The 22150-nt window shown below is 36.3% G+C and overlaps 5 protein-coding genes and 1 non-coding gene across 7 annotated transcripts; 4 read left to right on the top strand and 2 right to left on the bottom strand.

Moving 5' to 3' along the window:
* The first annotated feature begins 1507 nt into the window (after window positions 1–1507).
* LOC111432054 (probable inorganic phosphate transporter 1-3) lies at window positions 1508–3636 on the top strand. Of its 2 annotated transcripts, XM_023068852.1 has the most exons (3): window positions 1508–1564; window positions 1656–2265; window positions 2393–3636. In XM_023068852.1, the coding sequence occupies exons 2-3, from the start codon at window positions 1707–1709 to the stop codon at window positions 3442–3444; spliced, it is 1611 nt and encodes a 536-aa protein (XP_022924620.1). In that variant the 5' UTR covers window positions 1508–1564; window positions 1656–1706; the 3' UTR covers window positions 3445–3636. The 2 variants fall into 2 exon arrangements, with proteins under 2 accessions (XP_022924620.1, XP_022924621.1); XM_023068853.1 differs by lacking the exon at window positions 1508–1564 and having other exon boundaries at window positions 1653–2265.
* A 1037-nt stretch (window positions 3637–4673) lies between these two features.
* Window positions 4674–8213, top strand: LOC111432055 (probable inorganic phosphate transporter 1-7). The gene is made up of 2 exons (XM_023068854.1): window positions 4674–4837; window positions 6314–8213. The coding sequence occupies exon 2, from the start codon at window positions 6353–6355 to the stop codon at window positions 7913–7915; it is 1563 nt and encodes a 520-aa protein (XP_022924622.1). The 5' UTR covers window positions 4674–4837; window positions 6314–6352; the 3' UTR covers window positions 7916–8213.
* Window positions 8214–9278: 1065 nt separating this feature from the next.
* On the bottom strand, window positions 9279–10739 carry LOC111432056 (phosphoenolpyruvate carboxylase kinase 1-like). Its single transcript, XM_023068855.1, has 2 exons — window positions 9854–10739; window positions 9279–9559 (listed from the first exon to the last, which is right to left on the bottom strand). The coding sequence occupies exons 1-2, from the start codon at window positions 10638–10640 to the stop codon at window positions 9504–9506; spliced, it is 843 nt and encodes a 280-aa protein (XP_022924623.1). The 5' UTR covers window positions 10641–10739; the 3' UTR covers window positions 9279–9503.
* Window positions 10740–12550: 1811 nt separating this feature from the next.
* Window positions 12551–12632, bottom strand: TRNAS-UGA. The gene has a single exon. It is a non-coding gene; the product is annotated as a tRNA-Ser (tRNA).
* A 2320-nt stretch (window positions 12633–14952) lies between these two features.
* On the top strand, window positions 14953–16013 carry LOC111432058 (transcription factor MYB30-like). Its single transcript, XM_023068858.1, has 3 exons — window positions 14953–15088; window positions 15172–15301; window positions 15376–16013. Exons 1-3 carry the CDS (start codon window positions 14956–14958, stop codon window positions 15851–15853), a joined length of 741 nt encoding a protein of 246 aa, XP_022924626.1. The 5' UTR covers window positions 14953–14955; the 3' UTR covers window positions 15854–16013.
* Window positions 16014–16380: 367 nt separating this feature from the next.
* LOC111432023 (pre-mRNA-splicing factor SLU7-like) lies at window positions 16381–21883 on the top strand. Its single transcript, XM_023068814.1, has 11 exons — window positions 16381–16589; window positions 17284–17353; window positions 17622–17785; window positions 17865–17977; window positions 18837–19250; window positions 19357–19492; window positions 19603–19902; window positions 20579–20795; window positions 21132–21235; window positions 21409–21477; window positions 21585–21883. Exons 2-11 carry the CDS (start codon window positions 17338–17340, stop codon window positions 21660–21662), a joined length of 1611 nt encoding a protein of 536 aa, XP_022924582.1. The 5' UTR covers window positions 16381–16589; window positions 17284–17337; the 3' UTR covers window positions 21663–21883.
* Window positions 21884–22150: the final 267 nt, after the last annotated feature.

Here is a 22150-nt window from a genome sequence, read left to right as displayed (position 1 = left end):
TAATTTTATGATATTTAATCATAACTCAGGCCCCATGATATTTTATAAACAATATGCTTATTTTATTAATGATAATAATAAATAAAAGAATTATTGTGTACGATATCGATACAAGATATTTACCCCTGATGATACAAAATGCTGGGATCCGACGTCGCATGATAGGGTCGGAGTTCTATTCTCTATAGTACGTTACACAGTATATTTGTCGCGCTTTCAGCCGTCGATTTAGAAATAGTTTTGACTTTTTAACATGGCCCACTCTTATGTTCAATATTCCTTTTCTAATTATAATTTTATTTATTTGGTTTAAATATCTAAATTTAAATATAATTATTTTATATTAAAGTCAACCAAAATTAGTAATCTTTAAATGAAAACAGGATCATGTGTTTTTCCCGTGGTAGTTTTCATTTATAATTATTTAAAAAAAGCATAAAATATCAGGGCGATTGATATTTATAGACATTTCTAGTATTTAATATTATCTATTTAACACAATTTCAAAATTTTTGGCTCAAAAAGTATTTTATCATAAGAATAAAAAACAAAACTAATGGATTTAAATAAACTACCTAATTTATACAAGGTTAACATAATTTGAATATTAATTAACTCAAATAAATATTTAATTAAAATTCAATAAAAACCAAACAATATTTTCTTTTCACATTATAAGGTATTATAAACCCACCGTGCAAGTGGGCACCCGTAAATATATATATTTTTTAGTTTTTTCGTTTTGTTAGTTAAGAATGTCAATGACTGTGAGCAAGACCAGCCGTATATGTGATGCTATATTGATGTATAATACAAAAGTCAACTCGCTGACTTTTATATTTGCCATTTCTTTATTCTTTTGAACACATGCAGATAAGGTCAACCAATTTAACTTACTAAATAATAAATGATTTACTCACAGAAGCCAAAATTTATTTATTATTTATTTATTTTTGTCTACGAGAAAAATATCAATCTAAGAGTTTTGCACCAAACTGAACTTTACATTTGTATTTGTATGAGATCTCACGAAAAGAAGGAAACAAAGTTAGAAAGAGGATAATATCTATTAGTGATAGGTTTGAACCGTTACAATTAAAATATTATTTATTATTTAGTTTTAACGTGAGGAATGAATGGTCGCGTAAAGCTTTATTAGTTATGAGTTAGATGGAAATTGGATTGTTTGGCATAGAAAAAAAGAAGTTAATTAGGGTTACAATTTGAATAATTGGTAATGGCGTGCACTATTGGGAAAGGCCAGCTGGAGGAGCAACTGGCAGCTATAGAGGAATTGTTTAGCAAAAAATTAGAAATATTAAACCAATACTAATTTGATTAATAGAAGTATTTTTGTTTATTAAAGTCCTAATTGTAGCGAGAGAGAGGGAGATTAAAATAGTGTAAGTACGTGGGCATATACCATAAAGATGCTTTAATGATTCTTCTCATTATAAAATTTGCTAAACTGATTCTCCCATTTCATTAGCTCACCACACTCTCTATATAAACTGTGATCAACCCTTCGATCATCTCATTCCCTTCCACTTCTCCTCACACTTTGGTAAGAATTACGAGTTTTCTCCTCGATCTCGATCGTTTAAAGTACTTTAGAATTTAAATTTATGATAATATATATGTTTTTTCTAAAGCAGGATTGAATTGGATCGGATTGAGAAGGGTTGAATCGTGAACCGATTAACAAAATGACTCAAGAATTGGGAGTTCTAAATGCACTTGATGTTGCGAAGACTCAATGGTACCATTTCACAGCGATCATCATAGCGGGAATGGGGTTCTTCACGGATGCCTACGATCTTTTTTGCATTGCCGTGGTTTCGAAGTTGCTTGGTCGGATATACTACTACACGCCAGGCTCTGCTCGACCCGGGTCGCTTCCTCCTAATGTCTCGGCTGCTGTTAGCGGGGTTGCGCTCTGTGGAACTCTGGCCGGGCAGCTGTTCTTCGGGTGGCTTGGTGACAAGTTGGGTAGGAAGAAAGTGTATGGTATTACTTTGATTCTCATGGTGCTTTGTTCGTTTGGGTCAGGGCTTAGCTTTGGGCATTCGGCCAAAGCTACAATGACCACTTTATGCCTGTTTCGGTTCTGGCTTGGCTTTGGGATTGGCGGTGATTACCCACTTTCCGCTACTATTATGTCTGAATATGCCAACAAGAAAACTCGTGGGGCTTTTATAGCTGCCGTCTTTGCCATGCAAGGATTTGGCATTTTGGCTGGTGGGATCGTCGCTTTGATTGTCGCAGGTACCAAAATTACACTGTCCATTAATAATTTGTTGAGAATTGTTAGAAATGAATCCCATATTAACTATAGCTTATGCTTGAAATAGACAATATCAGGTGATTTTGACATATTTTGTTTTGAGTGCAGCTGCATTCAACAACAGGTTTTCAGCTCCGGCATACGAGGTGGATGCGGTAAGCTCAACCGTACCAGAGGCGGACTATGTATGGCGGGTAGTTCTAATGTTTGGAGCCATCCCCGCTGGTTTGACATACTACTGGCGTATGAAAATGCCTGAAACTGCCCGTTACACGGCTCTGGTGGCGAAGAACGCCAAGCAAGCGGCGGTGGACATGTCAAGAGTGTTGCAAGTGGAGCTGGCGGCAGAGGAAGAGAAATTAGAGAAAATCGTGGCCACAAGCAAGAACAGTTTCGGGTTGTTTTCCAAAGAGTTTCTCAAGCGCCATGGGCTCCATTTACTAGGAACCACCAGCACTTGGTTCTTACTAGACATCGCATTTTACAGCCAAAACCTTTTCCAAAAAGACATCTTTACAGCAATTGGTTGGCTCCCTCCCGCAAAAACAATGAGCGCTCTCGAGGAGTGCTTCAGAATCGCCAAGGCCCAAACGCTGATTGCGCTTTGTGGAACCGTGCCAGGGTATTGGTTCACCGTGGCTTTAATTGACATCATTGGCAGATTCACCATCCAATTAATTGGGTTCATAATGATGACTATTTTCATGTTTGCCATTGCGTTTCCTTACAATCACTGGATTTTGAAAGAGAATCGAATTGGGTTTCTGGTGATGTATTCACTCACCTTCTTCTTCGCCAATTTTGGGCCCAACGCCACCACTTTCATCGTTCCAGCTGAAATCTTCCCTGCCAGGCTGCGGTCCACGTGTCATGGGATCTCCGCCGCCGCGGGTAAGGCCGGAGCAATCGTCGGGGCATTTGGGTTCTTGTACGCAGCGCAGAATCCGGACGCATCCAAAACCGACCCTGGTTACCCACCGGGTTTTGGTGTTAAGAACTCTCTCATTGCACTTGGTTGCATCAACTTCCTCGGCGGTTTGCTCACCTTGTTGGTGCCGGAACCTAAAGGAAAATCACTGGAGGAATTGACCGGCGAGAACGAGGCGCCGGAGGAAGACGCCGCCGCCGCCCAACCGGGAAATAGAGCCGGACAAGTTTGATCTACGACTGTGATTGGAAATTAAACAACTCCTGTGTGACATTTTGTGGAATTAATAAATAATGCGTCTTGGGTTTGGGGTTTGGGGTTCGGGGTATGCGTCTTGTGATATCATTTTGATTTTTTATTTTTGATTTCCTTGTGTATTTTGTTTCTCTTGGTAAAAGTCATATACAGGTTCTTAAGTTTTTTTTATCCTTTTTTTTTTATATTATTATATACTTTGTATTGACTACCATTTTAATTTTAATGTGTTACAGAAAAAAAAAAAAAGAAAAAGTATGGGCCTCCACTATTTCTCTTCTTTTGGGCTTGTGACGAATTTAGGCCCAATATGATTATGGGCCTACACTATTTTTAATATGGTTTTGGGCTTGTGACGAATTCAGGCCCCGGGTTATCGAGATGGGCTTAGTGTCTGGGCCGAGAAATATTGGGCTAGTTGGAAACACGCGTAGACATTTGGGCCGTGGGTTGCTAGGCAGGTTCCGAACCTGCGAGGTTTAGTCCGAAGATGTGGTCTGGGTTCTGTTTTCCTACCGAGGCTGAGGTTTGGACTTTGGCTCGGATTCCGTGGCTAAGGTTTGGATTTTTGTCGTATTTTGTTCGGTTATTTCTGTTATTATTATTATTTTTTTTAATTTAAAACTAAAAATAAAAGGAGATGTGACGGGGAGATTTGATGGGCTTGGATGAATGGGAAAGTATGTGGTCCTAGAGTACAGCTGGCATTTACTATAAACGCCATTTGTCATTTCGAATATTTCCTTTTGTGTAATCTCAATAATAATGCGTCATATTACAATTTTGTTGGAAAATATAACTTTTATTTAATTTAATATGAATTTTCGAAAAGAACGAGCACATTCGAAACTATTAAATTAATATGCGTTGCAGATATATTCATTAAAAATAATGATGATACATGAAATTCAATTTACAATTAATATGCATTGCATCATTTGTGTGATGTAAGGTAATTAATTTTTGTTTTCATAAAAAAAATCTAAATTTATGTGTATGTTTTTAATTGAAAAATGATTTAATTTATTAAAACAAATCGAAACAACGTAATAAAATAAGAGAGATAAATGGAGTAGAACAAAAAACAGAAAGTGCAGCGTGAAAAAACGCGCGCCAACGTGGAAAATAAGAACTAAAATGGAATATTCGATGCCGAACGCTACTCAAGATTCCTTCCATTCACGTGCGATGGATGGGGTTGCCGCTTCTTAACTCCCCCATCCCCTCCTCACTTCTCTCCATTGCCTTTCCTTCTTCCTCCTCCACCGCCGCCGCCGTCACATTTTCCGGCGATAGCAGAAATTGCGATTCTGCAAGGACTAATAGTGGAGATCGTAGTGTTTCAGTGCTTCCTGTGAGTCGACGTCTAGGTATAGCCACTGCGTATTGCACCGCTCTAAACTCTTTTTATTCTTGCTCTGTGAATGCTGTGCATTGATTTCCGCTCTCTGTTTCTTTGATTTTAGTTTTATGTCGATTTGTTTCTTCTCTTTCGGAAATTTTGTTGCGATTTCAATCTTGTTTTTGTCGCGTCGATTGATTTCCAAAGAGAATCGAATGATGACAAATTTGTTGAAGATTCTTATTACGCAGTTCCGATTAAGTTCTGTTCCTATTTTTCTTCTTCTATTTCATTTTCTGTTTGGCTGTCACAGAAGGCATTGCGAATGGATATTGGAGATGAATTTTCTTGCTGATTTCTTTGAGAGGATTTAAATGACCACAACAAAAAAATTCATATAAATCATTTGAATTTTGATTTGTCTGTTGTTTGTTGATTAAAAGTATTCAAAATGAAGATATGATTTAATGTAGTTGAGATATGATTCAAATATTCAACTAACAAGATTTGATTTTAGGAGATGGTCAGTAGATTTGAATTTATCTAAATTTAGGACGGTGTATAAGCCTATATATAGTGAAATTGTGTAACACTTTAATTGATCCATTTTATCTTTTATATCTCTTTCACTATCCATTTTCCCATTAGACATTGTTGATTCTAGCAAGATTTCTTTGTGGCTTTCCGAAATTTCTTCTTTCTTTTATGTCGGCTTGAGGGCGTACGATTCATAGGAGAAAGAACTGAAGTTTCTGAAAAGTGGAACCCTCACTGGAAAGCTATAGTTTGGCTGATTGACTTTTATATATAGATATATATATAATTTCACTTTTACATATTAGTAAGAAAACCCTAACTATTTCAATTAGTCGAACTGATATTATTTAAAAATACTTATTATTTTTGTTTCTTAATATCTAATGTTCATGATTCATATTAAGATTTGATAATAAGTATTGCTTTAAATCAAATACATTTAATTTTGAAGTTAGAAAATGAGTTAAGGTGCAATTGTTGACGACGTAGATAATATATATATATATTTTTTCTTTTTGCCATATAAAAGGTTTTTGAATTTGAAAGGCTCAATCAATTTTGGGATGAGTTCCTAATTCGTTTTTTGATGCGGCAGAATTTGAATAAAAATAATGAATCTTCTTCATTGGATTTTTGTTGGGTTGTCGCCTTCGTAAAGTTGGGTCCAGGAAATATTGGGACTCCACATGTCGGAGGAAATTTGGCAGCTCCTCCTGTTGTCTTCTCTGCTATGGCCTACTTACTGCTTCTATTATTTAAATAATCTTCCATTTATGTTCTATTCTGCCGTACTCCAACATGTGTTTGTTAGTGAAACTTGCACCTTTTGTCTGGGAATTCGTAACTCGATTTGAGCATTTTTGTGATTAGTTTTTGGCTGATACTAGTTTGTGGTTGCTGGTTCTGTGATTGTGCTTCGCCTGCTCCTTCTTCCTCATATTTGGGCCCTTTTGTTTCTTCAATTCAGGGGAACAATTCTGAGGAGAAAGTTGGGAGAGTTGAAATCATGGCAGGAGAGCCACTGAAAGTGCTGGACGCATTGGATGTAGCCAAAACCCAATGGTACCATTTCACTGCAATTGTAATCGCAGGAATGGGATTTTTCACAGATGCCTATGATCTCTTCTGCGTGTCTCTCGTGACCAAACTTTTGGGCCGAATTTACTATCACAAAGAAGGCTCAACCAAGCCTGGTGAATTGCCCTCTAACGTAGCCGCCGCCGTAAATGGCGTCGCTTTCTGCGGAACTCTCTCTGGCCAGCTCTTCTTTGGGTGGCTTGGTGACAAGATGGGTCGAAAACGAGTCTACGGAATGACTCTTATGCTTATGGTCATTTGCTCTGTAGCTTCAGGCCTATCTTTCGGCGGCCACCCATCATCTGTGGTGGCTACTCTGTGTTTTTTCCGATTCTGGCTCGGATTTGGCATCGGCGGCGATTACCCACTTTCGGCCACCATCATGTCGGAATATGCCAATAAAAAGACACGAGGGGCCTTCATCGCCGCCGTATTTGCAATGCAGGGGTTTGGGATTTTGGCCGGTGGGGTAGTGGCAATTATTGTGTCCTCCGCTTTTGACGCCAAATTCCCAGCTCCGTCGTACCAGGAAAATCCCGCCGCCTCCACCGTCCCAGAGGCTGATTATGTGTGGCGAATTATTGTGATTTTTGGTGCTTTTCCGGCTCTGCTCACTTATTACTGGCGAATGAAAATGCCTGAAACTGCTCGTTACACCGCCTTGGTTGCAAAAAATGCGAAACAGGCGGCCGCCGATATGTCTAAAGTACTGCAGGTTGAATTAGAATCGGAGCAGGATAAAATCGATGAGGGGAAATCGAAGAATGATTTTGGGTTGTTCACGAGGAGTTTTCTTCGTCGACATGGACTTCACCTGCTGGGGACTACCTCTACTTGGTTCTTGTTGGACATCGCATTTTACAGTCAGAATCTCTTTCAGAAGGACATTTTCACGGCCATTGGTTGGCTTCCTCCGGCAAAGACGATGAACGCCATTGAAGAGGTTTACAGAATCGCCAGAGCTCAAACCCTCATTGCATTGTGCAGTACAGTACCTGGGTATTGGTTCACTGTGGCGCTCATCGACGTAATGGGACGATTTGTAATTCAGTTGATGGGGTTTTTCTTCATGACGGTATTCATGTTCGCAATAGCCATTCCGTACAAGCACTGGACTCTGGAATCCAACAGAATTGGGTTTGTCGTGATGTATTCCCTGACGTTCTTCTTCGCGAATTTCGGGCCAAACGCCACCACATTCGTGGTTCCGGCGGAGATATTTCCAGCCAGGCTCCGGTCAACCTGCCATGGAATATCAGCTGCATCTGGAAAAGCAGGGGCCATTATTGGGGCGTTTGGATTTCAATATGCGGAAAAGGCGATTGGAGTGAAAAAGACATTGATAATTCTCGGTGTAGTGAATGCTCTTGGGATGTTCTTCACTTTTTTGGTTCCTGAATCGAAGGGGAAGTCTTTGGAAGAGGTATCCGGTGAAGCTGGAGAAGGCGACGAGAGCATAACAGAGTCGAGGACTCATTCTATACCTGTTTGAACGTTCTTCCGGAGGTCTGTCTTTTTTCTTCTTTCTCTTTATGCGTAGTTTCATTTAAAACAAGATTCCATGTGTTCTATACGGTACGGCAATCTTCGTATTAGAAGTCGCCGATCAACCGCCCACAAGATTGCTTCTTCGGAAAATATAATGGCAAATGACAAAGACTTCGTATTTTCAGAACATATTATATAAACAAATTAAATGTTGGAAGTTGTTTAAAATATTTGAAAATAGAACTTCTTGTATTTGGTATTGTATTTTACAATTTAATATAAATAAATAATATTTTTATTTAGTTTCTACCGTCATATTTGTTTATTATGAGAATAAATTATATATAATTTTAAATTTTAATAGCTTAATTGATAAAAACGATCCAAATCAATTCAAAATATTACTAAAAATTAACAGTTTATTATTATTATTTATAAATTTAATATATATTTTAAAATTATGATATGTAATATCTAGTATACTAATGAACATTTATCCTCATAAATAAATCAATAAGTAATTAGTTGTAATTACTGAAAATAATTTTTATCAACCTAATTTAATTCATCATAATTAACTAATAGATTTAATTAACGATTAAGTTAATTCCTTATAATAATATTTTGATGTAAAATTAATTAATATATATTTAAATAATTAATTATGTTAATTTCGGTAACCTATATCAATTAGCCAAATAATTGATCGGGTATAATTAAAATATAATTACAAATAAATTAAAAAAAAAAAGCAAATTTAGAAAGAAAAACAAAGAGAAAATCTATGAATTTTGTAAGGGTGTTGAATACCCTTGATTCGTGGGCATATCTGGAATTATGTATTTCTAGAATCATCCAATAAATTTGTTCTCCACTTTGATAAAATAAAGTTGCAAAAAAAAAAAAGAAAAAAAACGGAAATAGATTTAAATTTCAACTGAAAGGTCAATAAATCGTGGTACGGAATAGGACACCGTTCTCGCCAATAAGAGAGCGGGAATCGCTCCTGATTTTCCGTTACAGATTCTCTGTTTTCTAATTTTTAACACAGGTTCTCACCTTATCATAATTAAACTTTGAAATACTTATTTGGTTAGTTTTTTAATTATATATTTTTGGCTCAATTATTCATTCATGTTATTACCTGGAAAAAATAAGAAAGAAAAAAAAAAACAGCACACTGCTTCTATGTTTGTTATAATTATACGAACTTGTTGAGGATTTATTAAGCAAGTATGAATCATTGTAGTTTAATAAGGAATGTGAGGTTGGTAGTACTATTCCAAAAAATCATTTCTCAGACCCCAAATATTTTCTTCCAGATATTGCAGAAGAAATTTGAACGCCAGAAGAAAGCAGAAAACAGATGGTGATAAAAATTCTGGGTAGCAATTGCATTGAAATCTACAAGAAAGGTTTCAGAGTGCCATACAAGTGATTCAGAGCAACTGCTTTATATCACATGCTTATTCATTTGGCTCCGCCATGTTTTCACTGCGCAAAACCTTTATACAAACTAGAAAGGAAGAAGAAGAGGCTCAAACTCTCTTTTTCTTTCCTTTTTCCTTTTTCTCTTCTATTAGTACAAAACTTTAGCATAGTGCCGTTGCCGCCCTGCTTTCTACGCAGCTGGTTATCCATGGATGTCCTGATTCCCCCAAAAGGAACAAAGGAAATCACAAAACATGAGAAAAAAAGAATACTACCCAATAAGATCAAACTAATTATGCCATGGATTTGTTTGTTCTGCGTTTGAATCGCAAATGTTGATAAGATCTCAAAATTCAGGAAGTTCAGAGAAATTAATTTCAGTTTTAAGGCACAATTAGGCGTTCTTGTTCTCTGTAAGAGGATTTAATTTGTCGAAATGAAGAATAACGATCTTCCGCGAAAGATGAAGAAATATTAAGCGCGAATTTCAGGTAAATTAGTAGATACTTACTGAGGACTTGTTCGGCGGAGATTCTTCTGGAAACATCTTTGCAGAGCATTTTCCTGAGCAAGTCTTTTGCCGCGGGAGATACAGAGTGGAAAACTCTTGACGGAAATCTCAGATTCGCTCGCAATACCGCGTGAAAGATCTCAACAACCGATTCTCCATGAAACGGTGGAAAACCTGCTAACATAACGTACAAAACCACGCCGGCGCTCCACACATCAACCTTCTCGCCGTAGTCTTTTCCAGCCAGCACTTCCGGCGCCACGTAGTACGGCGTTCCGACAACGCCTCTCATCGACTCTTCTCCCTGTTTGAACATTTCCGCCGATCCGAAATCCGCTAATTTCACCGAATCCCACTCGTCGAACAGAATATTGTCGGGCTTAATATCGCGATGCGCAACGCCGTAACGGTGACAATGAGCCACCGCGTGCATCAGTTGCGACATGATCATGGCGGCCTCCGCCTCGGAAAAAACCTGGAGTGTGACTCGCCGGTGGAGATCGGAAGAGGAACAGAGATCTAGAACCATATGGAGATGAAATTCGTCTTCGTAGAGATTATGCAGCGCGAGAATGTGAGGGTGAGGGTAAAGGAGATGAAGAATCTTCGTCTCCTTGACGAGACATTCGGCATCGAGTGAATCGCCGGCCAAGATCCGACGCTTATCGATGGTTTTGACGGCGTAGTTTTCACCAGAGGATCTGGAAGTGCATCTGAAAACGGTGCCGAATCTTCCCCGACCGATCTCTTCGATTACTTGATAGTCTCTCTTCAAATCGTCGCTCATTACTGTGTTTTTCTTCTTCTTCTTCTTCTTTTCCTTTTCTCCTCCGTTTGTTTTCCACTGTAAATTGTCCGAAACCACATAGGAGAGCGTTTCGATTCGGTGTTTATAGAAGCAAAACGTGAGAGCAAGAAGGAATTCCATTCAATTTCGGAATGTTAAAAAGGAATATTCGGTTGTAACTGCCAAATCAGAGATCGCCACGTGGTCCATCACCGAAACCATACTCGTATAACTAGTGGCTTCAAATGTCCACATTGCCCTCTCCTTCCGTCCTCGTTGGCCTTACCGTGTCCTTTACTTCTTTTGTTCCGTTAGTTTTCAATTTAATATTTAAAATTTAGAGAGTGAAAAGTAAAAACGACTCGCACTCTATTTTTAATTGTTTTCCAGATTTTCAAGTCTTATATTTTAAATAAACACATATTTCGGCTTTAGTAATTTTGGAAAAAGCATAAATAAATTTGATATTTTACCATTATTCCACATCCAATCTTTTTACCGCTTAATTTATTAAAATATTTATTATGAACGATAAGGTCATAACCTTAAATATTCTTTTTCTACTCCAAGAGAAAAAACAAACAAAATATATACACATCTTTTAAAATAATAATAATAAAAGTCCACTGATTAAATTTAGGTTAATACAAATTAGATTTAGGTTAATACAAATTATTATTATTAAGATATATTAAATTTTTGTATTACAAAACAATAATAAAAATAAGTACCTAAATATAAATTAAATTATATTCTTTTTGACCCAATAGTAGGGTCAACTGGCAGACCATTCAAACGTCCAAGAAAATGAATATATTCCGTTTAAATTGGTTTATATCTCTGTAGCTTTCTTTCTCTAATCAGGGGGGGACCTGCACAAGATTTTAGATAAAAGGTACCCACAGGTACGTACTTGCTGTACGTTTATTGCACATGTATACCTTAAAAGTTTGATTTAACTCGCTACATAGAAGAGTCACACGTCAAACTCATTCAGGGATTAATCATGAGTTTATAAGTAAGAAATATACTTTATATTAGTTTGAGAGATCTTGGGAAAACCAATAAACATAATGAAATCATGAAAGCTTATGCTTAAAGTAGACAATATTATACAATTGTGAGAGTCTAACGCATCAGCTGTCGATCGTCCGACTCTACCGAAAGTGATAGCCCACAGCAAAAGCGAAACGAGAGGCTGCTGTTTGAGGCTCTGCCTTTTTGGGAATTGGCTTTTGGAGAAACCAAAAGGCTAGCCTAATTGTAAGGCAATTCTTTAATTGATACATGACAAACCCATTTACCAACTCGAAATTGATGTCTATGGGACATTGGAAGCTGTTTGTTTGTATGTATTTCTGAGTCTCATAGGGCCCCATTTGACAGATTTTGCTTTGTCTTGCTTCACAGCGAGTTATCAGAAAACTTATGGTGTTGATATCACAGTATGTGTTTGATAAGGCCCTGTAATCGATAAGTGGTTGTTCTCCTTTGCTTTGAGCTTTCCTTGTTATCATTGATTTCTTATCCTTCCTTTGCCTGCCCTGTTACCAATTTAATGCATCACCTCATTCCACTTGCCTTTCAATTTGCTTATCATCCTGTCCTTTGAGAGAGCATTAGGCTCAACCGATCATCTTGTTCTCGAGTGAGAACTAGTACAAACGATAAAACCGAGCTAAGCCAAACGAAGAAGAAACAATGCAGAAGGAGGAGAGAATTTAAAATTAATAAAAAAAAAAAAAAAAAAAACTTACCTAAAGCACCGACAGCAGGATTCGAACCTGTGCAAGCGAATTCCAACGGATTTCAAATTTGTCTCCTCAACCACTCGGATATATTGACATTTTGTTTTCAGAGCTTGAATTTTTAATTGATATAATTATTTCGACTATCAATACTATTCAAAACGTCGACAGCAGGGTTCGAACCTGCGCGGGCGAAGCCCAACAGATTTCAAGTCTGTCTCCTTAACCACTCGGACATATCGACATTTTTGTGTCAAAAGCTTCAATTTTATTTTATAAAATCTAATTAAAATTTTAACTATCAATATTTTGAAATTGAAATTTATTGATATAAAAAAAGAATACAAATATGTCAGGCTAACAAACTCAATTAATTATTATAAATTAAAATAGGAATAATATAATATCTTAAAACTTTATGATAATCACACAAAACTCTTTGATATAAAATATATTTATAAATTATTAATAATAGTTTATATTTAACCTAATATTTAAAAGATAGTTACAATTAATTTCATAATTTATAAATAATATTATTATTTAAATTGAGATTTAAACACGTCAAAATGTATTTTTGTAAATTACCTATGCCTTCACATGTTCAAGACACAATTGTTATAATAGAACCATTGTATATTGTGTTATTAAAAATATCGACGTAGATTAATATTTAATTTATTATTGTGTTATTCAAAATATCGACGTAGATTAATATTTAATTTTATTATTATTGCTATTTAGTAATTTTTAAAGCGATGAAGTGTATCCCGTCATTATTTTACAATTTCCCTCGTGGCCCAGTCTCGTTGAGCCACGTTTCACGCCTTTTTTTGTTTTTTCCAAAACGTTTCTACATTTCTTTTCTTTTATTTATTTTATCTTTTACCTTTCACTCGTTTTTTTTTAAATGAGTAAAAGTTAATTAAAATATACCATAAATATTAAAAGTGTATGGAAGTTAATATTCAAAATGTGATCAATAATTTATATATTTAAAATTAAAAATGTTTAATATACATTTAAATTGTGGTAACCCTTGTTAAATAAAGAGAATTTAATAAATATAAAACAAGCTAGTATAATTTAGTTATAAGATGTAACAACTTTTTACCCTAATCTCATCAGTCGCCCTGATGAAAATACGTCAACGTTCGAATTTTCATAGTAAAAGTTGTTTCTTGGCAATAATAAAGTAGAGAGAAATATAAATTATAAATTTAAAGATGACCGTTAAATTTTCTAATACAAATATAAAACTATTTTAAAATAATTCACGCACTCGTTATTATTTAATATTATAACATGTGTATTAATTTATAATTGAAATTTATTTTTTAAAAAATCTAGCCGAAGTTAATAGAACATAAAATTAAGATAAACACAATAGAAATCATGTTATAAAATATCAAGTGGTGTTAAGGATGAGTTTTGTTTGAAAAACTTATTGGTGTGAACATATTGTAAAATTAAAGCCCCTACGTTTTGACCTTTAATTTATTGCTTTGAATTATATTTCTATTACTCGATGATCATGTGTTTTATTTATGAAATAAAGTTTAAAATATTTACGTATTATATTAAACTTTAAAAGCGTGTTTAGTAATTGACCAATCCAAACTTGAAAAAAAAAAAACTAAAATATAGTTATTTACTTCTATGTCATATGTATAGATGTCTCGCGTGAGAACAAAGAAATCTCCCTAGTTCATGTCCCCACCTCCAATTTTAATATTTTTAATTTATTTTTGTAGGAATCAATATAACTTTCTACCTACGCGGGGTCAGAAGTGATCCTTATATTTAGTCTTGTTTAGACACACCGTGGAGATTTGATTAGGGTCGGAGGCAGTCCTGCTACTTAATTTCACGTAGACACACAGTCAATGAAAATTTGAGTAGGGTTGGAGGTGGTCTTTGTCATGAGTCCCGTTTAGCTAATGGAAAGGACTTTCACTCCACTACTTCATTATTAGTTTAAACGACGATTTCCTATATGCATAGCCGAGTTAAATAGATATATCGTGCTACACTCGTACATAAATATTTTTTGTCTCGGAGTCTACTATGTTATTTTAAATCCCCATAAATGCATAATAATCTTCTTCAATTAAAATTGACTTTGGTCACATATTGTATACAAAATAATCACCTACTTTTTAACTAAATCAACTACTCGTATTCTTTTACTGGTTCTTTACTATATATATATATATGTTTTCTTAATTCAACAATGGTCCAGTCTAAAGGGAGGGTTCATTTTTTTCTTACATACTCGGCACTTGCCCTTTCCTTCTCCCCTGTTCCTTGAAATTTCCAAATTTTTGATCAAATATAATTAAAATATGTACAATAGGAGCTGCTTTCTTTGGTCCTACTTGGACTATTCAAGCACACGTGCCTTTTTCCATTTGAAAATTTGATTAAAACTCATCTATATATATATATATATATATATATATATATATATATATGTATGTATACATTTCCATGCTTATAAGCTAAGCTGCATAAACCAAAGAGACAAAACAGAGTGGCATCTTGGACATAGATTTAAGAACAAAAAAATGGTGCGAGCTCCTTGCTGTGAGAAAATGGGACTAAAAAAGGGGCCATGGACGACTGAAGAAGATCAAATTTTGATCTCTTATATAAAAAAACATGGCCATAGCAACTGGCGTGCCCTTCCTAAGCTTGCTGGTAAGTTCTTGATCAAATTCAGCCATGGCAGCAATGGCAGCAATGCCCAGATTCTTTGTTTTTAATCTCTTTGGTTTTTTTAGGCCTTTTTCGATGTGGGAAGAGTTGCAGACTTCGATGGATAAATTACTTGAGGCCTGGTGTTAAGAGAGGAAATTTCACCCTACAGGAACAGAACATGGTTCTTCTCCTCCATGAGAAGCTTGGCAATAGGTATATATATTCAAGTGTAAAAATGGCATTAAAATAAGATGCAGAGAGTGATTTTAATAAGCTTATGAATTCAGGTGGTCAGCCATTGCGGCCGAGTTACCAGGTCGAACGGATAACGAAATTAAGAACTTTTGGCATACCCATTTGAAGAAACGGGTAGTTTATAAACAGAGCCATGTTTATGAAAAGAAGTCCGCTGATTCTGCCATTGTTGAAGCCAAATCCAAATCCCAGAAGCTGGATTTCTCTAACCATTATGAATTACCATCTTCTTCCTTCTACCCTTCACCAATTACAAATTCTCCAACTGGCTGCAACGAAATCCAGAGCGAACAACATATTGAAATCTTTGAGGCATTTCATCAAACATGTGGTGGGCGTTGGCCAGAGGAGCCGTCGACGGCTAATTTCAATGGGGCTTTCAACTCGTCGACGGTCAATTACGAGGAACGAGACCAGTGGCCGTCGTTCAGAGCCATGGACGATAGTATGGAGTTTTGGTATAGCGTGTTCGTTAAAGCCGGTGGGTCGCCGACCGACCCTACATTTTAGTTTCACAGGAGCGTGCTCTATATGGGATACTGGTGTAAATGGTGAATTAGATAAGGATAGGAGGGTATAATTGGAAACGAAAAAAAGCCTTTTGCTCATCCATTAACCTTTTTTAGTCTACGGTCAATGACCAACAATATCTAAAGGAGAAGAAAATGTCGTCGGGATAATTTACTTTTTTATCCCTCCTTTACTTTTTTTTTCTTTTAAATATTTTTTAAGGATAATTTGGGTTAATATTAAAAAAATGTCCGACAATTATTTGTCACTGTGCCGTCATGCTTTCAACTATTTCATTCTTTATTAATTATGGTTAATTATTTGAATTGTTTTTTTTAAGGAGAAAACCACTATATTTAAGTCGGTTTGGTTTATAAAAAACCGAACCGCGTACTTGTGTATTTACACAGGCCCAGGTTTTTTACCCTAGCAGGCCGGTCCATCATACTCCATGAAGTCTGCGGCCCATCACAGGCCCATTTCATTCACGAAAAGGAAAATTAATAATAAAAGGAAAAAGGTCATCATATTCCTGGCCCATCCATCATATTTCTCGTTGTCGTTCTCTTATCGCGTTACGCGCCACCTACCCCTTCGTTATCGGCACCGCCATACCAGCGCGCCGCTCCGATTTACTCATCCGTCGCGCTCAGTGACGCTTCAGGTCTTTCCCTCTCGCCGTTCCTGCTTTGTATCCGCTGGTCCTCTTTCGATCTTCTCCATCTCTCAATCTAAGGTACTTTCTGATTCCAATCTCTGTGACGTCTGTTAAATTGTTGTGCGATTATGTTTCGAAACGGAGATCGATCGGTTTGGTTGAAAGTATCTTGTGCGGGATAATTAATAATGGACTGTTTAGGGTAATCCTTCAAATCCGCTTCGATTTCTGTATTAGGCGAATACTGGGGAAATCGGATCTGTATTGTAGATTGGGTTCACCTCATCTTAGTTTTATAATTTGACATTTAAAAATCATCGTATACTATTTGCTTCCTCTATTCTGTACGTCTATTTGAGAGGAGTATGAAGAAAAATAAAATCGGTGTTGAGGACTACGCTACTACCTTAATGTTGTTATTCATATTCCATCTCCCATTCATAAAACGGCGGTATCTAGTTGGTCTCCGTATTATCTCGGTCTGCCTCCTGCCTATTCGATTGTATTTTCGTTCTGGTCCTTTCTGGGAGGGTTGCGGTTGTGAAGTAGGCTTCTTAGGTTTGTTCATATCGCCTATTTAATCAATCTGTAAGCCATAGTCATATTCAAAATTCTTTTGAGGGTTTTACTTATTTTCCCCATTTAATACCTATCCCTTTTGCATTTTCTTGTATGTATTTTTCTTGGAAGATTAAATTTCTACGTGTTGTTGACCTCAATCCGCCACCATAGCTATATCACTGACCTTTGTTTTCTTTTCTTCTTTGGCTAGGGTTCTCAATAACTTCGGCGTTACTCTCAAATATCCCTTCTGTTTCTGCTGAAGATGGCTACTGCATCAGGTATACTTCGAATGCAATAATTTGACCTAAAAAAGAGAAGTCTCGGTAGAATTATGAACATAGTCTCACCTTTTTGTCTTTCCCGACATTTTTTTTTGAGAGTGGAATTATTTAACCAGATGTTGTTTTGGTTCTTCTTAATATTGTTGAAACTAAGTTCCGACCGGTGAGGGTATTAATCTCGGATGACAGTGGTTACCCTATTAATTTTGAGCAGAGTGCTCCCACTTTATTACTGTTTTGATCGACTCTTTGGTCTGTATTGCAGTTGCTTTCAAATCTAGGGAGGATCATCGCAAACAACTGGAATTAGAGGAAGCACGTAAAGCAGGGCTTGCACCAGCTGAGGTTGATGAAGATGGGAAAGAAATCAACCCTCACATTCCTCAATATATGTCCTCTGCACCTTGGTATCTTAACGCTGAGAGACCAGTAAGTTTCGCTCTATCCCCATCTTTCTGGATTTTATGTTGGTTGTTCACTGGTTGAATTTCTTTGGATTTTGTTCCAGAGTTTAAAACATCAAAGGAAATGGAAATCAGATCCAAATTATACAAAATCCTGGTATGACAGAGGTGCAAAAATACATCAGGCAGACAAGTACAGGAAGGGTGCGTGTGAAAAGTAAGTCAGATGTATACCTCCTTGTCCTATGACTTTGGCGTACAAGTTATTACTAATAATTGTTTCTTTAATAAAAATTGTCGGACATTGAATTAGGATTTTAAGTTGTTATTCAATATTCTTTTGTGTAAAAAAGATGTCCATCATATTTTTGGTTATAATTGGGGAGTTTCTTTTGAACGTGGATGGCTAAGTTTTTTATAAGGGAGCCAGAACTATTGCTGTCTCTCTTGCATGAGTATTTATAACGCTTACGTATTAGTGCCACATTACAATACTTTTATATGGTCGTGTCTAGGGAAAGGAATCTTTGAAGTTTCTGTGGCTGTATAACATGGCTTATGAGTGCATTTAAAACTCATTTACAATTTGTGGGTTTGAAAATGAATCGTATTTTGGGCGAACATATTTTTTGTCCATAAACTTTTAGATTGCTCTACTTCTTCAGCTGTCTCTGAAAGAAAATTTAAAAATAAAGATCAAATGACTGATCCGCTTGCTAGGATGTTGGTTATGTTGGCTGCTTTCAGGATCTAAATTTAATTATTTTGAAGATGATTTTGCTCTTTGATTTTCTTCCATGTACAAGTGCAGATTAAATTGGTCACCCTTAGGTCTCACTTGTCAATACATGATCCAACAGTGACATTAAACTTTCATTTGTTGCTGTACAAATAGGCCTAGTCTAAAATATTATGGGTTTGGGATCATGATCTTAACTTGGTTTAGGTTTTGTAATGTACGGAAATTCCCTATCTGTATTAATTTTCCTGACCTACAGTTTATACTAATTTTCTGCAACTGTTTAATTAAGTTTTCTTATGAGTTACGTGTCTCATATATTTTATTGCTTGTCCAGTTGTGGAGCAATGACACATGATTCAAAGTCATGCATGGAAAGGCCCCGAAAGGTAGGAGCGAAATGGACAAGCATGCATATAGCACCAGATGAAAAGATAGAGACATTTGAACTAGATTATGATGGAAAAAGGGATCGTTGGAATGGTTATGATCCAGCAACCTATGCTCGTGTCATTGAGAGGTATGAGGCTAGAGATGAAGCAAGGAGAAAATTTTTGAAAGAACAACAGCTGAAAAAATTGGAAGAGAAAAATAACAAGCAGATTGAAGATGCTGAAGTTAGTGATGAAGATGAGGATGAAGATGATTTGAAGGTTGATGAGGCAAAGGTTGATGAAAGCAAACAAATGGACTTTGCAAAAGTTGAGAAGCGTGTTCGTACTACAGGTGGTGGAAGCACGGGAACTGTAAGGTATGTTTTTTTATACTTTTATGTTTGTTTATCCTTTTATGTCTCCATTGCTTTGCTCTTTTCTAGAGTGTCTGAGTGATGTACTAATTATCTCTTCACATCGTAGGAACTTGCGTATTCGGGAGGATACAGCCAAATATCTTTTAAATCTTGATGTCAACTCTGCTTATTATGATCCCAAAACTCGGTCCATGCGTGAAGATCCTCTTCCTGATGCCGATCCAAACGATAAATTTTATGTGGTGAGTATCTGAAATATTATCATGGAATTTCTATTTGTACTCAATTTTAGTCGAGTAATAGTTATATTTCAGAGTGGATATAATTTTTTCAATCATCTTTGTCAAAATAGGGTGATAACCAAAATAGAATCAGTGGGCAAGCTTTGGATTTCAAGCAACTCAATGTGCATGCTTGGGAAGCATTTGACAAAGGTCAAGATATCCATATGCAAGCTGCTCCTTCACAAGCTGAACTTCTGTATAAGAACTATAAGGTTATTAAAGAGAAGTTAAAGTCACATACGAAAGATGCCATCCTGGAGAAGTATGGGAATGCTGCCACTGAGGGAAATCTGCCTCGGGAACTTTTACTGGGACAAAGCGAGAGGCAAGTTGAATATGACCGTGCTGGCAGAATTGTTAAAGGCCTGGTATGAAATTTATCCAAACAGTTCTTTTTATTTTTTCTCAATATAGGATTTTTGAGTATACTAATTTTTATTCCTTACGTTGGGATCTGATGATCGACATTTTAGAAAATATGCTCTTGATATCCAAGTTCTTGGAAATAAATGTTGTCTATCCACTAATTTTTAAAATAAATATTATGTCTAATATTTATCATTCATTAGGTGTATTCAATAGTATTTACTAATTCTGATTTAGAAATGTTATTTTCTAGTGTCTCTATTTGTTTCACTTGTTTTCTGAAACAATGAACCAATTAGATAATGATTACAATGCACAGCCGAAAGGTGGTTTACACAGTAGTTAATGGAGTCGTATAACCCAAATTTCGACCAGCCCTTCAATAAATTTTACCTACTCCAACTCACCTGATACCATTTGGTTAACGCCTGTAAAGCCCATTAAAGTTATAGACAATGGTCAGAGTGCTTTCCACTCAAATGTCAAATTAAAAAAGTTAGGGCTGAGAGAGTAGTCATTGTTTCTGTATTTTGTGCATCTCATTCTCTTCATTTTTATCCTGTGGACTCTGTTGGCTCTGTGCATGTTTTAGACGTGTGAGAGAACTTAAGGATTGTGATTACTGATTGATTGTGAATGATGCTTGATTTCTTCTGATTCTTTTTTTCCTCTTTGAAGGAGATGGCTCTTCCCAAAAGTAAATATGAGGAAGATGTTTTCATTAATAACCACACGAGTGTTTGGGGCTCATGGTGGAAGGATCACCAGTGGGGATATAAATGCTGTAAGCAAACCATCCGTAACAGTTATTGCACTGGGGCTGCTGGAATTGAGGCTGCTGAGGCAGCAGCAGACTTAATGAAGTCTAATATTGCTCGTAAAGCATCTTCTGAAGGTTAGTACTTTGGAACCGGTATTATTGTTTTTTTTGTGGTGGGGGGGTGGGGGGAAAGGAATCTGGAACGCCTTCCTGAATTTGGTAAACCTAAATGTTCGGGTCCTTGTATTTACATCTTTCTGTTGTCATTAGTTTGGCTGATGTGTGTCCCTTGCACCAAGGCAGATGTCCCCTGTCCGTAGCACTAAATATATATAATGCTTGCTTAGATATAATAATATTTAAAAATATGTATTTCTTTCTTTACATGTGTAATCATTGGTTAGCCATCAAATGCTGTTATTTTCATGAAATCGTTGAAATCCTGAATGGTTTTTTGACATCACTACACAGATACGCCAGCCCCAGCTGAAGAGAAAAAGCTGGCAACTTGGGGAAGTGAAATACCCGATGATATTGTCCTCGACCAGAAGAAGCTTACTGAATCTCTGAAGAAGGTATGACATTTAATCGCTCCTCGTAGTAATAATATCATGTGTTATTAATCAGATTTTGTTGGACTGAAATCTAATTGCCCCCCTCCTAGCCTCCTCCAAAGCCTGTAATTTGATATATATTATAAATGGTTTTATTGTCACTTGGTTCTTACATGAGATTTTCTGTTTTGCAGGAGGATGAAAGAAGGAAGGAGGAGAAGGATGAAAGAAAGCGTAAATATAATGTGAGATGGAACGATGAGGTATATAATTCTCTCTGCTTTAATCAATAGGTTTATTTTTTCATGTTAGGTTTATCTTTGTTTGGCTCAATATATATATGTAATGCGATGTGCCCGCCCTTCTGCAGGTAACTGCGGAGGACATGGAGGCTTATAGGATGAAAAAGGTGCATCATGATGATCCCATGAAGGATTTTCTTAACTAAGTTAGGCAGCCTACTTGTATTGTAAATATTTTAGTCGCTTGGAGTCCTTGTAACATTAAGGAACTAGCCGTCAGAATTTTCAGAACTCAGGTGTCTGGTATCTTTGCTTTGTACTTCAATGTGTAATTGTGAAGATCTGAGGAGGTACAACAATGGCCCGACTCGTGTATCATTAAGCGTGTGGATTAGTTCTCTTTTTACAGTTGATAACGGTTATGTAATTCTTTAGAAGGGTAACTGGGAAATGCAGGCGCGCGCACACATATATATTAAAAAAGAATGAAGATATTGTGAATTGTATTTGAAATCTTGAGAACTTGATCTGGGTTGGTCTCCTTTACAAGTCCTGAGGAAATATTGAATAAGCAAATATAGGATCCTCTTCCAAATAAGGAGTGAAAGCGAAAGCGATGGAAGCGAAGAACGTGAATTTCTTTTTGTATATTTTCTACCATGATGGGAAAACCCTATTTTTTTTTTTTTTTTTT

This window comes from Cucurbita moschata, unplaced genomic scaffold (genome assembly GCF_002738365.1).
Source record: "Cucurbita moschata cultivar Rifu unplaced genomic scaffold, Cmos_1.0 Cmo_Scf00037, whole genome shotgun sequence".
Classification (NCBI taxonomy): domain Eukaryota; kingdom Viridiplantae; phylum Streptophyta; class Magnoliopsida; order Cucurbitales; family Cucurbitaceae; genus Cucurbita; species Cucurbita moschata.
Note: the sequence above shows the minus strand (reverse complement) of the source record. Positions and strands in the feature narration are given on the sequence as shown.

Excerpts from the sequence above, each read along its gene's own strand:
- LOC111432056 (XM_023068855.1), bottom strand. The coding sequence starts at position 10,640 with ATGAGCGACGATTTGAAGAGAGACTATCAAGTAATCGAAGAGATCGGT. Across the intron at positions 9,560-9,853 it reads CTCCGCCGAACAAGTCCTCA|GACATCCATGGATAACCAGC; the intron begins GTAAGTATCTAC and ends TGGGGGAATCAG.
- LOC111432054 (XM_023068852.1), top strand. The coding sequence starts at position 1,707 with ATGACTCAAGAATTGGGAGTTCTAAATGCACTTGATGTTGCGAAGACT. Across the intron at positions 2,266-2,392 it reads CGTCGCTTTGATTGTCGCAG|CTGCATTCAACAACAGGTTT; the intron begins GTACCAAAATTA and ends TTTTGAGTGCAG.
- LOC111432058 (XM_023068858.1), top strand. The coding sequence starts at position 14,956 with ATGGTGCGAGCTCCTTGCTGTGAGAAAATGGGACTAAAAAAGGGGCCA. Across the intron at positions 15,089-15,171 it reads TGCCCTTCCTAAGCTTGCTG|GCCTTTTTCGATGTGGGAAG; the intron begins GTAAGTTCTTGA and ends TGGTTTTTTTAG. Across the intron at positions 15,302-15,375 it reads CATGAGAAGCTTGGCAATAG|GTGGTCAGCCATTGCGGCCG; the intron begins GTATATATATTC and ends TTATGAATTCAG.
- LOC111432055 (XM_023068854.1), top strand. The coding sequence starts at position 6,353 with ATGGCAGGAGAGCCACTGAAAGTGCTGGACGCATTGGATGTAGCCAAA.
- LOC111432023 (XM_023068814.1), top strand. Across the intron at positions 17,786-17,864 it reads ATCTTAACGCTGAGAGACCA|AGTTTAAAACATCAAAGGAA; the intron begins GTAAGTTTCGCT and ends ATTTTGTTCCAG. Across the intron at positions 21,236-21,408 it reads TTACTGAATCTCTGAAGAAG|GAGGATGAAAGAAGGAAGGA; the intron begins GTATGACATTTA and ends TCTGTTTTGCAG.